This window comes from Neofelis nebulosa, chromosome 5 (assembly GCF_028018385.1).
Source record: "Neofelis nebulosa isolate mNeoNeb1 chromosome 5, mNeoNeb1.pri, whole genome shotgun sequence".
NCBI classification, from domain to species: domain Eukaryota; kingdom Metazoa; phylum Chordata; class Mammalia; order Carnivora; family Felidae; genus Neofelis; species Neofelis nebulosa.
Genome location: NC_080786.1, coordinates 24782559 through 24795503, shown reverse-complemented (window position 1 = coordinate 24795503; position 12945 = coordinate 24782559). Strand labels below are relative to the sequence as shown.

The 12945-nt window shown below is 41.0% G+C and overlaps 1 protein-coding gene across 3 annotated transcripts in view; it reads left to right on the top strand.

The window, feature by feature from the left end:
* The window catches only part of PLCL2 (phospholipase C like 2), a 196563-nt gene that overhangs the window by 122108 nt on the left and 61510 nt on the right, over positions 1-12945 (top strand). For all 3 annotated transcript variants that reach the window (XM_058729808.1, XM_058729810.1, XM_058729809.1), the window contains exons 2-3: positions 302-2788; positions 5569-5772. In XM_058729808.1, the coding sequence (XP_058585791.1) occupies positions 302-2788; positions 5569-5772 (2691 nt within the window). The remainder of the gene's footprint in view (positions 1-301; positions 2789-5568; positions 5773-12945) is intronic.

The following is a 12945-nucleotide window of genomic DNA, read 5'->3' as shown; positions in this document are numbered from 1 at the left end:
TTTATTTATTTAGAGAGAGACAGAGAGTGAGAGCATGCGTGTGTGTCAGGGAAGGGGGCGGGGGAAGGGGCAGAGATAGAGTAGAGAGAGAAGCCTAAGCAGGCTCAGTGCTGTCAGCACAGAGGCCAGCACAGGGCTCAGTCTCATGAACCATGAGCTCATGCCCGGAGCCAAGATCAGGAGTTGGATACTTAACCAGCTGAGCCACCCAGGAGCCCCTAAAAAATTTAATTTTTATTCCTAGTCTTGAACATAGATGCCTGTGTTTATGTTATTCTTATACACTATTTTTTTCTCCCAGGATGGTACAAAACAGAAAAGAGAACGGAAGAAGACAGTCTCGTTTAGTAGCATGCCAACAGAGAAGAAGATCAGCAGTGCAAGTGATTGCATCAATTCGATGGTTGAGGGTTCAGAACTCAAAAAGGTTCGCTCCAACTCCAGGATTTACCACAGGTATTTTTTACTGGATGCCGACATGCAGAGCCTGAGGTGGGAGCCATCTAAGAAGGATTCTGAGAAAGCCAAGATTGACATTAAATCCATTAAGGAAGTGAGGACGGGAAAAAATACAGACATATTCCGCAGCAATGGCATTTCTGACCAGATATCTGAAGACTGCGCATTTTCAGTCATATACGGAGAGAATTATGAGTCACTTGATTTGGTTGCCAACTCTGCAGATGTTGCGAACATCTGGGTTACGGGACTGCGGTACCTAATTTCTTATGGAAAACATACACTTGATATGTTAGAAAGTAGCCAAGACAACATGAGGACTTCTTGGGTTTCACACATGTTTAGTGAAATTGATGTAGAAGACCTTGGGCATATAACTCTGTGTAATGCTGTGCAGTGCATCAGAAACCTCAATCCCGGTTTAAAAACTAGCAAAATTGAGCTCAAGTTCAAAGAATTGCACAAATCCAAGGACAAAGCTGGTACTGAAGTCACAAAGGAAGAATTTGTTGAGGTTTTCCATGAGCTTTGTACCAGACCTGAAATTTATTTCCTTTTAGTTCAGTTTTCAAGCAATAAAGAATTTCTTGATACCAAGGACCTTATGATGTTTCTTGAGGCAGAGCAGGGTGTGGCACATATAAATGAGGAAATTAGCCTTGAGATTATTCACAAATATGAGCCATCCAAAGAAGGTAAGGAAAAGGGCTGGCTTTCCATAGATGGGTTCACTAACTACCTTATGTCACCTGACTGTTATATATTTGATCCGGAACATAAGAAGGTCTGTCAAGATATGAAGCAACCTTTGTCTCATTACTTTATAAACTCATCTCATAATACATACTTAATAGAGGATCAGTTCCGAGGTCCCTCTGATATCACGGGATACATCCGAGCTCTTAAAATGGGTTGCCGGAGTGTTGAGTTAGATGTATGGGACGGGCCAGATAATGAACCTGTAATTTACACGGGCCACACCATGACCTCTCAGATAGTCTTCCGCAGTGTCATTGATATTATTAACAAGTACGCATTCTTTGCTTCAGAGTATCCTCTTATCTTATGTTTAGAAAATCACTGTTCTATTAAACAGCAGAAGGTAATGGTTCAGCACATGAAGAAAATTTTAGGAGACAAGCTCTATACAACATCACCCAATGTGGAGGAATCTTATCTGCCATCCCCAGATGTCCTGAAGGGGAGGATACTAATTAAAGCCAAGAAGCTGTCCTCAAATTGCTCAGGCGTAGAAGGGGATGTTACTGATGAAGATGAGGGAGCAGAAATGTCTCAGAGGATGGGAAAGGAGAACGTGGAGCAGCCCAACAATGTGCCTGTGAAGCGATTTCAGCTATGTAAAGAACTGTCTGAACTGGTGAGCATCTGCAAGTCGGTTCAGTTCAAAGAATTTCAGGTGTCATTTCAGGTTCAGAAGTACTGGGAAGTGTGTTCATTTAACGAAGTGCTTGCCAGCAAATATGCCAATGAGAATCCAGGGGACTTTGTAAATTACAACAAACGTTTCCTTGCTAGGGTTTTCCCCAGCCCCATGAGAATTGACTCCAGTAACATGAACCCTCAAGACTTTTGGAAGTGTGGTTGTCAGATCGTAGCCATGAACTTTCAGACCCCAGGCCTGATGATGGACCTGAATATTGGCTGGTTCAGGCAGAATGGGAACTGCGGCTATGTCCTTCGGCCGGCCATCATGAGGGAGGAAGTGTCTTTCTTCAGTGCCAACACAAAGGACTCCGTCCCTGGGGTTTCACCTCAGCTTCTTCACATTAAAATCATTAGCGGGCAGAACTTTCCCAAACCCAAAGGATCAGGTGCCAAAGGTGATGTAGTGGATCCTTACGTCTATGTTGAAATTCACGGAATCCCTGCCGACTGTGCGGAACAAAGGACAAAAACAGTGCACCAGAATGGGGATGCTCCCATTTTTGATGAAAGCTTTGAATTTCAAATCAACCTCCCTGAACTGGCCATGGTGCGCTTTGTTGTACTAGATGATGACTACATCGGGGATGAGTTCATTGGTCAGTACACAATCCCCTTTGAATGTTTACAGACAGGCTACCGCCACGTCCCCTTGCAGTCACTGACTGGAGAGGTCCTAGCACACGCTTCTTTGTTTGTCCATGTGGCCATTACTAACCGAAGAGGAGGAGGGAAACCACATAAAAGGGGCCTTTCTGTGAGAAAAGGGAAGAAATCCAGGGAATATGCATCTTTAAGAACATTGTGGATTAAAACTGTAGATGAGGTGTTCAAGAATGCCCAGCCCCCTATACGGGATGCCACAGATCTGAGAGAGAACATGCAGGTACGTTCTTGTGGTTAAGTATTTACTCAACGGCTTTTCTTCACACTGAAGGCTTTGGAAGGGTTTGTTTTTATAATACTGTGTTTGATTTTAAATAATTTGTAAATTCCAATTCGCTATTAGACCATTTACCACTAGTCTCATATTTTTTTATCATTTAAATTTCCAAAACTGTAGTTGGTATTGAAAATATTGATAATGTATTAGAATCCATTTTTATTGAAATGAAATGAAATTTTATTAATATTAAAATAAATTTGCTGTCTCACATAACCATATCCTAGTCCTTGTTAATCCTAGTCCTTGTCTGCTTAACGGATCCCCATTTTTTTTTCTAAGAATGTACATGGGAATCTCTGGTTTTTCTGAATAAATAATCTTTATTATCTTTAGCTGGAGCACACTTTGAGGACTTACCAAAATAAAAGGGACAGGTTCCAGTCCTTTCTTCTGGAGCTACAGTGCTAGGAAAATAGCAAGCCCTTAAGTGAGCCATTGCATTTGTGTTTTGAGCCTCCTCTTGATTTTAGAGGACAGCTATTGTTTAAGTAAAAGACATGTGGCATCTATATTTATTAGAAGACTAAGATAATAATTACCTCTAAACTGTATAATCACTAAAAGCAATCAGGAATTAATGTGTAATTAAGGATCGTCCACACGTCCAGCAATATACTAAGGCCTGCCTCACAGAGCTAAGCGGCCCTAACCCGGCCCAGTGTGTGAGAGAGCCACATCTATGGTAGCTGCTCGGCATGTGTTTGTATTATATATATGTGCGTTATATATGTGTATATATATGTATTATATATATAATGTATCAGTTGATTTTACATATATATATATAACCATTATGAGAAGAATGCCACCAGCAAGTAAACCTGATTCAGAATATTCAGATTTCAACCCTGTACTGATGTTATAGATACCTCATTACTAAAAAGACCTTACCACAATGGAGAAATTTTATTCTCTTTCTCTCCAAGTAAAAGCATAACAGAAATCCAAAGGGCTTTTCCCTGTTTCTCAGGGTGAAAATGGTTTGGTAAACCCTCAGCTCTGAGCAAGCCACACGGTCCCCTGCCACAGGGCTGCTGTTGTGTGTGTGACACAGCCTTCCCGTGAAGATTCTCCAGAGCTCGAACATCCTGTTTCCAGAGCTGCGTGTCTGCACTGACCCCGACAGGGCAGTCGGTGGCGGGGCTTAACGAGCACCTGCCAGGCATGCCGTCTGGGCCAGGAGGACGCAGCTGTGAACAAGCGATCCCTTTAGTTGGGAGTGGGCAGTGGGGGAGGGAATCAGACCGTGAGCAGGTAGGTGAATGAGCACATAGGTCAGTTGCAGACACAAGCAAGGGCTGTGAAGAAAATAAAACAGGAAGGTGTGATGGAGTTATTGGGAGACCCTGCTGTCGATATCACAGCCGTGGTTTATTGTCACAAGCAGTCGACATACAGGTGATTTTGAGCAAAATGACATTGAGTTTGATGTCCATGTTTAAAGAGCTACTAATAAGAAGAAAATGTTTAAATCTAAAGCAAAGTGCTACTCATTTCTAAGACTGGGGTATCTGAGAGCAGAAGGCACAGGACTTGGAAGGCCCGACTCCTCCCCTCTGGCCACCGTGCCCAGATAGGGACCCCATGTGTGTCTGGAATAAGTCCTATTCTGGTTAGGATGTACCTGTTGTTATAGCATAGTGATTCAAAGCATAGGTCTCAACATCGGCAGATTCAGGCAAAATCTTGACTCCTTCACTTACCAGCCATGTGTCCTCAGAGAAATAACAGAGAGAGGTTACAGCCGAGACTCAGTTTCTTCACCCACTGCGTGCCTCTTTGAGAGAATTAGAGGAGGTAGTACATAGTAAGCATGCCCACTGTAGCTTTGCACTTGGTAAGTGCTCAAAGAATGCCAGCTTATGGTGTTTTACACTCTCAAGAGGTTTTCTTTAACGGAAATTTTAATGGCATACCTCTGGTGATTAGCAAAAAGAGAGAGGGAGAAACCTTGAAATCGGTGGGCACACTAATAGGGACAGTCTCCTGGTGGGCAGGCCTCCCCAGTAAACTGCAGTGCCCTCACAATTCCTTTCAATTTTCTGGTGGTTTACTGGCCATCTTTGGCATCCCTTGGCTGGCAGATCACTGCCTTCATCTTTATATGACTTTCAAAGCTAAGAAGCAGAGATAGAGCAGACTTTCTTATGCCCTCAGAGGAACAGACCATATCAAAACCTTGATCTTGGACTTCTAGCCTCCATAAGTGAGATAATAAATTTGTTGTTTAAACCGCACCCCCCCCCCCAAAAAAAAAATTCCTTTAGATTTGGAGCCGGCATAACCAGATGAGAGACATTCAAGTTTCTGTCTCACAAATACCCTTTTCCCTTTCTGATGGCTAACATATTTGACACTTACTTCAAACCTGATTTTTTTTTCTTTACCTCTTTTGAGTACAGAAGCCATTCTTTTTGTTTGCTCATGATTGCATTCCAGCCTTAGCACCACTGTGAACTTTGATCGGAAAAGAGGCTTTACCCTTCAGAAGAATTTTACTTCTGATAAATTGGTATTGCAAATGTCTATAACTGTATTTACTTTGGAAAATAGCCAATTTTTCCTGGAATAAAATAATCATTAGCTAATTCTGTCATAACATTGTTAATAACCATTGTATCAGGCAGTTCAAATATAATCAAGTATATCAAGTAAAATATCCGTGAGAAATTAAGGCCTCTGGTTAATTACAAAGTGCCTCCTTTCTTTCCTCTTAACAGAATGCAGTGGTATCATTCAAAGAGCTGTGTGGCCTCTCCTCTGTGGCCAATCTCATGCAGTGCATGTTGGCGGTATCTCCCCGCTTTCTGGGAGCTGATAACACACCCCTCGTGGTCCTGAATCTTAGCGAGCAGTATCCCACGATGGAGTTGCAGGGAATCGTGCCTGAGGTTCTAAAGAAGATTGTAACAACTTACGACATGGTGAGTTGTTGTTTGTACTTTTATGGAGCCCGAGTGAGAGAGACATCTTAAGACAATACACCAGACATACTTAGGCGCTCTTGTTAAGATGTGCTTTCCTATTTCATGCTTCATGTGCCTGTGTTGGAAAAATTATTCCTCTGACTTCGCTGTATATGAAAGAGCTTACTCTTTTGTTGTTGTTTTAGAAAGCAGGATTGAGAAACACTTCTCTCAGTTGGATTAAATAGTCGTTAGCTTTTCAAGAATATATCTGAATTGATTTCTAAAGCATACACTATTTTCTACACATACATAGCAAGGAATTTTTTTTCATATTTCTCTGCAATCAGAGAAAATTTGCTCAGTTTTGTTTTCATTTTTCAGACTGGTAAAAGTGAGAAGTTTAATTTTTTCTAAAATAAGTTTTAAACACCATTAGGGGCAATTTCTTCCATCACATGATTATAATGTTTGATGCTTTCCTCCCTTACGGCAGCTTCTCTGAGATACCTGTAATTTGTAATCAACTTAACGTTAATGAGGTATCCTCAGGATAGCTAGAATATTACATTTTTGTGTTTACATAGATCTTGCATTTTCATAATCACATCCTGCTCTTATTGTGTTTTTCGGCTTTGCATAGCTCTAAGGGAGAATTAGTGGGTGAACAACACTGTTTTCACGCTCACAACGTAGTGGAAGCTGTCAGAACTCGTGAGTGCTGGCTGTTGCTCTTACAGCCTGTGAGGTTCGGTGCTGTTGGGCAGCCCTCTCCCACATTGGCCAGGCTGTCCGCCTTTGCTCCTCAGGGTGCTCAGAGGTAAGAGGCCACACCCACTACGTCCTCCACATGAAATGCATGAGCTAAGACCACAGAACCCTAGGCTTCATCTGATGTAGCCTGCTGTGTTAAAGATGAAATGGGATTTGCATCATAAACTCTAACAGAAATATTTTTGAGTGTTCTGTAAATTGATCTAAAAGCTTTAGTTTGGAGGGATTTCTACAATTCAAAGGAAAGAGACAGCACGTTAGGTCAGCATTTCCCACAGTGTGTTCAGAGAAACCTTGATTTCTTAGGATATGAGTAAATGTCACTTGGGAGAAAGGGTTCCGTGGTGAAATAATTTGGGGAAATACTGCTTTGAACAAAATTAATCCTATGTCTTTACTGCAGGACTTCTTGGGGCCTTTTATTTGCTAACACAGTGAGTCCCCAAGAGGGCGATGGATACAGTATGCCCCGTTTCACAAATCGACTTGACCATGGCGTACTGTTTCTAAAAACAAACGTTTGAAATACCTTTTGCTCTTGATCTTCTTCACTTCTTGACCGTATTCACTCGAGTCTTCAGGTAAATAAGACCTGGAGGTACAAGTCAGTAGAACACAATATTTTAAAACAGCTTATCAGTTCATTACCTTAAAAAGGTAATTTGTGAGCTTTTTCCTAGATTCCTGTGCAGTAGCTGCAGATGCGAATTAGTCCCTACTATTTCTAGCTTAGAGTTCATGGTAGTGTAAGAGATATAAAGGGCCTAACAGTGGACACTGCAAGCAAACTACAGAGAGTGGCAGTCAACCTGAAGAAAGGACGAAGGCCGGGGGCAAATGCATCTAAACCCTGGGGGGAGCACTGTGTTGGGTGTCCCAGGAGTCACAAGAATGAACATGAATCTCCCTTGTCCTCAGGGAGCCGTGCAGTCAACTAGAAGGTAGGAGGCAGCTGGGGAGCAAAACAAGAAGCTTATGCTGTGATCCTTTGTGGCAAAAAAAAAAAAAAAAAAAAAAAAAAAAGGAAAGATAGAAGAGGTAAAAATGGGAAAGTTTGAAGAGCTCTTTCATGCTGTGACCGAGGCCACCTAATTAGTTCCCACCTCCTCAAGTTTCATGAGGAGGGGCCAGAAGAAGTAGCTGGTGTGTGTAAATGCTTCTTAACCTGAAGCAACAAATAAAACTGTCAGACATTTTGTAGACCTATTTTGTTCACCAAAATCTAACATGACTTAGACCCTGATCTCTGTAGCAGTCATACAGTGACATTTCTTCATGGTAACCTTTTTAACAGGGACTTCCTGAGAGTTGGGGTGGTGGTACCCCACGTAGGTGATAACAGGGTGGACGGAACACGGGTTAGGTCCCAGGACCTAGTCCAGGGGCTGAGTGCCGACCCTGAGCAGGAGGTTCTCAGGGTTCGTGGTCAAGAGGCGTATGGACGCGGGCAACCTCACAGCACCCATCACCGTATTTGGCACAGGAATCACTCAGTGTTCTTGGTTCCCTGCCCCTTCCTCTTCCTGGGCTTGTAAATGATAACTCTTATTGCGTAACTCTTGTCTGCACATAACTTTACAGTAGTGTGGTTGCGGAAGTGATAAGACAGAATGTTTTAGCTTGTTGAAAGTTTTTAAATTGTGGAATTACTCTTACATAATGTTTAATTGAAATAGCTCTGCTGTATTATACCCCTGGTTCTATTGATTTGTTCTGTTTTAACTCCCATCTGAAAAGCTACGCTATAAAATATTTAAAAGTAAGTTCAGATTATTATAATTTGAATTTTAAAACCTGTAATATTGCTATAGCAATAACTCTTGTAATGTTTTTTAGTCCTTTTATAAGTAACTTAATGGTTTCTCACCTTGTGGCAATTAATGGACTAAAGCTAGATAAAAGAATATCAATGGGAAGTGTACTAAGGCCTTGGACAGCCTATAACTTTAAATAGAGCTCTTTATTTTTGTAATGTTATATTGAGATTTACCCAAAATTAACCTTGGGAATAAGATCTTATTTCATTTCATTGACTTCCCATTTATACTTTGAAGCCTCCAGGTGAGAAGTAAAAATAGTGTGAGAAATCCCCTCCAGAAGTCCTATGTCATTGCCAGTCTACACTGCTGAAGCCTGCCCTCTGGGAAGGGCAGGGCCATGACATGGCCTATCTTGAGTGTACAGATATTTATTTATGCTATCACGACTGTGATTACTTTTCAGTGTCTAAACTCTTATTAATAAACCAGTATATCAGAAATATGCCAGTTGCTTTGTGAAAAAGGAGAATGCAGAGAAGGAATTGGCCATGGAAATGTGAACAACATATAAGCCACTCTGGACGCTAGAAAAGAATGCCCAGGTGTAGGGTGGCCACACGTCTTGGCTTTCCTGCTGGTACACCTGTTATCCCAGAATCATTATTACTAATTTTCCCTTTAACTCTTAGAAGTGTCTTTGTTTAGATAATTAGTTGTATGGTCACCCTCTCCATAGCCCCTGGATTGTCCTAATGGCTCCTGTGATTACCACCAACAAATGGGTTTTTAAATCTGCCCAAACTGTGTTTTTGCCCTATTTGTGGTAACTTCTTGGGTCCTGGAAATGATGACGTTTAACCCTGGGTCAAAGCCATTCATGAGTCAAAGCAGATGTCAAAGCCATTCAGGAGTAGAGGAAGAAGAGAGGTACAGATACCTTCTTAGACTAGGCAGATCAGGGGTGGGGGTTGTTGAAAATAGGGACTGGACTGGTATGGAGAGTGGGAATGTCCATGTGTTGTCAGACAAATAAGCCTTTTCTTCCCTTGAGATGTTTATAATTTAATAGAAGAGATAAAGTGTATCCATAGAGAGTAAAATGATACCTAATAGATATTTTTAAATATGTAAACAAATTATTTGGATATTTGTGGGCAACAATGGTCAGTTTCAGGTATAGGGATTAGGAAAACTTCAGAGAAATATTGGCCTTTGAGCTAGACCTTTAAGAATGAGTCACATTTTTGGGGCGCCTGGGTGGCGCAGTCGGTTGAGCGTCTGACTTCAGCCAGGTCACGATCTCACGGTCCGTGAGTTCGAGCCCCGCGTCAGGCTCTGGGCTGATGGCTCGGAGCCTGGAGCCTGTTTCCGATTCTGTGTCTCCCTCTCTCTCTGCCCCTCCCCCATTCATGCTCTGTCTCTCTCTGTCCCAGAAATAAATTAAAAAAAAAAAAAAAAAAGAATGAGTCACATTTCAACAGGTAGAGATGATAAAAAGTAGGCTGTTGAAAGCTGAGTTCACAGAGTGAAACATGCTCAGAAATGTGGAAGCACATCTGGAAAATTAACGTTTGGACTGTGGTCATTCCTGCACATTTCTGAGCAACAGTACAGGGCCAAGCTCAGACTTGGGTATTATAGACTATAAGAGGGTTAGAGCAAAAGACAGCTCAGAGAACACATGATGAGTGCCTTCATTTTACAGATAATTAAATGGAAACCCTGTGGCACATCAAATTAATGGCAGAACTAGGTTTAGAGCCCGAAGAGTCTCTTTGTCCATTTTTTTTTTTTTCCGCAATCCAGATCAGGAAAATTAGCCATGTGTGGAATGTAGATGAATGATCAATATACAGATAAAGCCCAGATATCTTCGATAATAATAATCCAAAGTTGTTCATGTGGGGCTCTCAAAGTAAGAGGTAACTCGTTCCTGATTCCTGTTCCTCATGAAGATGGAAAATAATTCATATTTCATACTTCGGTGTATAGTAAAAGGGAGATTCAATGAGCTTAAACTAAGGAAGACTATTTCAATAGTTAGATCAAATTCCGCTCAAAGAAATCTGGCTATAGGTATCTGAACATATCTGTTATGTTATTACTTCAGAAAACAAAACATTTAAATATTTTACTTAAAATTTATGTAAATGAACTTGAATGCATTCACTCTTCACAATTAAATGTCAAGATTGAGCTTGTTCTCTCATGTAATTAAAAGCTGTTCGGGACATCTGCATGGCTCACTCAGTTAAGTGTCCAACTCCTGATTTCAGCTCAGGTCATTATCCCATGGTTGTGGAATTAAGCCCCATGTCAGACTCTGAGCTAACAGAGTGGAAACTGCTTGGAATTCTCTGTCTGTCTGTCTCTCTCTCTACCCCTCCCCTATTGATGCACTTGCACTCTGTTTCTCTTAGATAGGTAGGTAGGTAGGTAGGTAGGTAGGTAGGTAGGTAGATAAACTTTAAAAAAAAAAGCCTGGTGGGAGAAAATAAGGATTTTGTAACCTGAGTTTAAGACATTCTAGTGAATGCCTGGATATTCTTTATGATATATCGTGCTCTTAAGATTATATCTGTACTGGCATTTCAAGGCTCAACCTTCCCCTCCCACCAATATCAGTGATCTAACTCATAGTCATTTTAAATGAAAGTGATTTTTACCACCCTTTTAATATTTATGAAAGTCATCATTCCACTCTCCAGCTCTCTTTTTTTATTAGATCGACTTTCTATTTAAAATTAGTCTGTTTCAATCTTTTGCAGCTTCACAAAAATCTTTATTTTAATTGCTTTATTATTTAATTAAGAAAGCATACTCTGAGGAATCCATTTATCCAGTAGACAATAGTGGGTTTTTTTAGTGTTAAACGGGAGGAACCCCATGCTCTGTCTAGGAGGATATTATTTGCTCTCTGAGTGTTTTTGTATAAATTACTGAAGAGTCCCTTCTAACTCATTACTTTAAGTATTTCTTTGAAAAAAAAAAAACAGTTTCTTTAAATAAAACATGTGAAATGACACGTTAGCAATTAGCACCCAACATCAGGAGCACTCTGCTTTATCTTGTTGGTATGATTTCACGTATTTTGTCTTACCACTGCTTAATGCAGTGAAGAGATAAATCACACTTCATAATTAATGGAGTCGGCCCATCTGGACCGAGCCAGAGATGATCTGTAATAAGGCTGCTATTGATCCCATCTCCTTTGTGGCTCTCTTTATCACTCTACTGCCTCAGAACTTAACATCAAAAGCTTCTTTTAATTGAAGGTGTCAACCTTTCCAACTTTTGTAACTATAGAAAAAAGACCCGATGGAATATTATGCTTTGGGATAAGACTGAGCTTAGATGTGTGTGTGTAGGTATGTGTGTATATGTGTGTGTAGGAAAGGTGGGTATATCCTGCAGAGGGAAGATCAGAAACCCAAAGGCTATAGTCTAATTCAGTGACAGGGGAGGTCCAGCCAGTGATGTGTCCAAAAGCAGTTTCTGTGGAGTCATCAAAACCATACAGCTGAGCTACTCCAAAATGGTTCATGCTGCCAAGCGGATAGAAGGAAGAAGGAATGTTAAAGACACAATGTGGTGACAACCACACATGTGATGAGATCAGATACAGCGGCTGCCGCTCAGTAATCAGATGCAGGGAGACTGGGAAACTTTTGGAAGATGGGGCTTCAGGGTGTGCACACAGTGGTGACTATAGACTATTTCTGATCAGTTTTCTAGTCTTACATGTCTCCACAGAAACTGAGAAGCACATATTCAGAAGTATTCTTATGTGCGTGTGTGCGCGCGCACGCACACACACACACACACACAAGAATAGCATTTTAAGGGCTGACAGTACCTTTGAAAGAGAGACTTCATTGTATAGCAATTTTTATCAACGAAATCTGATGCCCAGCTCTGAACTCTCTGGGAGGACAGACATGAAAACCTTAATGGAGTTCAACGTGTTGTCAGATGGTGTCTTCAGGCAAGAAATGATAAACGGTATTAAGCAAGCACTGTAGCATGTGATGTACCAGCAGTCTGATTTAAAATTTCAAAGTAAGCTAGGAAAGAGTAATATGGTTGGAGCTGTCTAACCATATTGGCAAACGAGAAATGGGAGCCTGCTCTTGAAATCACTGCAGTTCTTGGGTAGATTTCATTTGAAGGAAGGCCACCAGGGGAGCTGTGCAGTGGTTTGGGGCCATGTATTTGGTGGGTCTCTGCTGTTTTACTTCTCTGTTTAGAGCCTTTCTTTTGCTTTTTAAAGGGGCAGAGCTAGATTGCTTATTTTGCAAACACTTAATCTCACTGAATCTGAAACCTAAAGCTCCAGAAAAGTTAGGGAACTTCATTCTAAACCATGCTTTATGTAAGAGAACACTACTACATTTTTGATAAAACTAAGATCATTGAAGTATTGTGATTTTTTTTTTCCTATCCAAGAACAGAGGAATTACCTGTTCCCATCAAATTCCACATTGCATTTTAGATTTTGCTCTTATGTAATTTCTTCAAAGTTTATTTTTAATATTGTCTCGCCTTGACCAGAAGCATTTCAGGTTTCTGCATTGGGTAAAGGTGCCTCCTTGCGTTGTTTGCTAAGTTCTTCTTTCTGTCAAGAACCCTTCCAGGAAATTAAAAAAATAAAAGGACT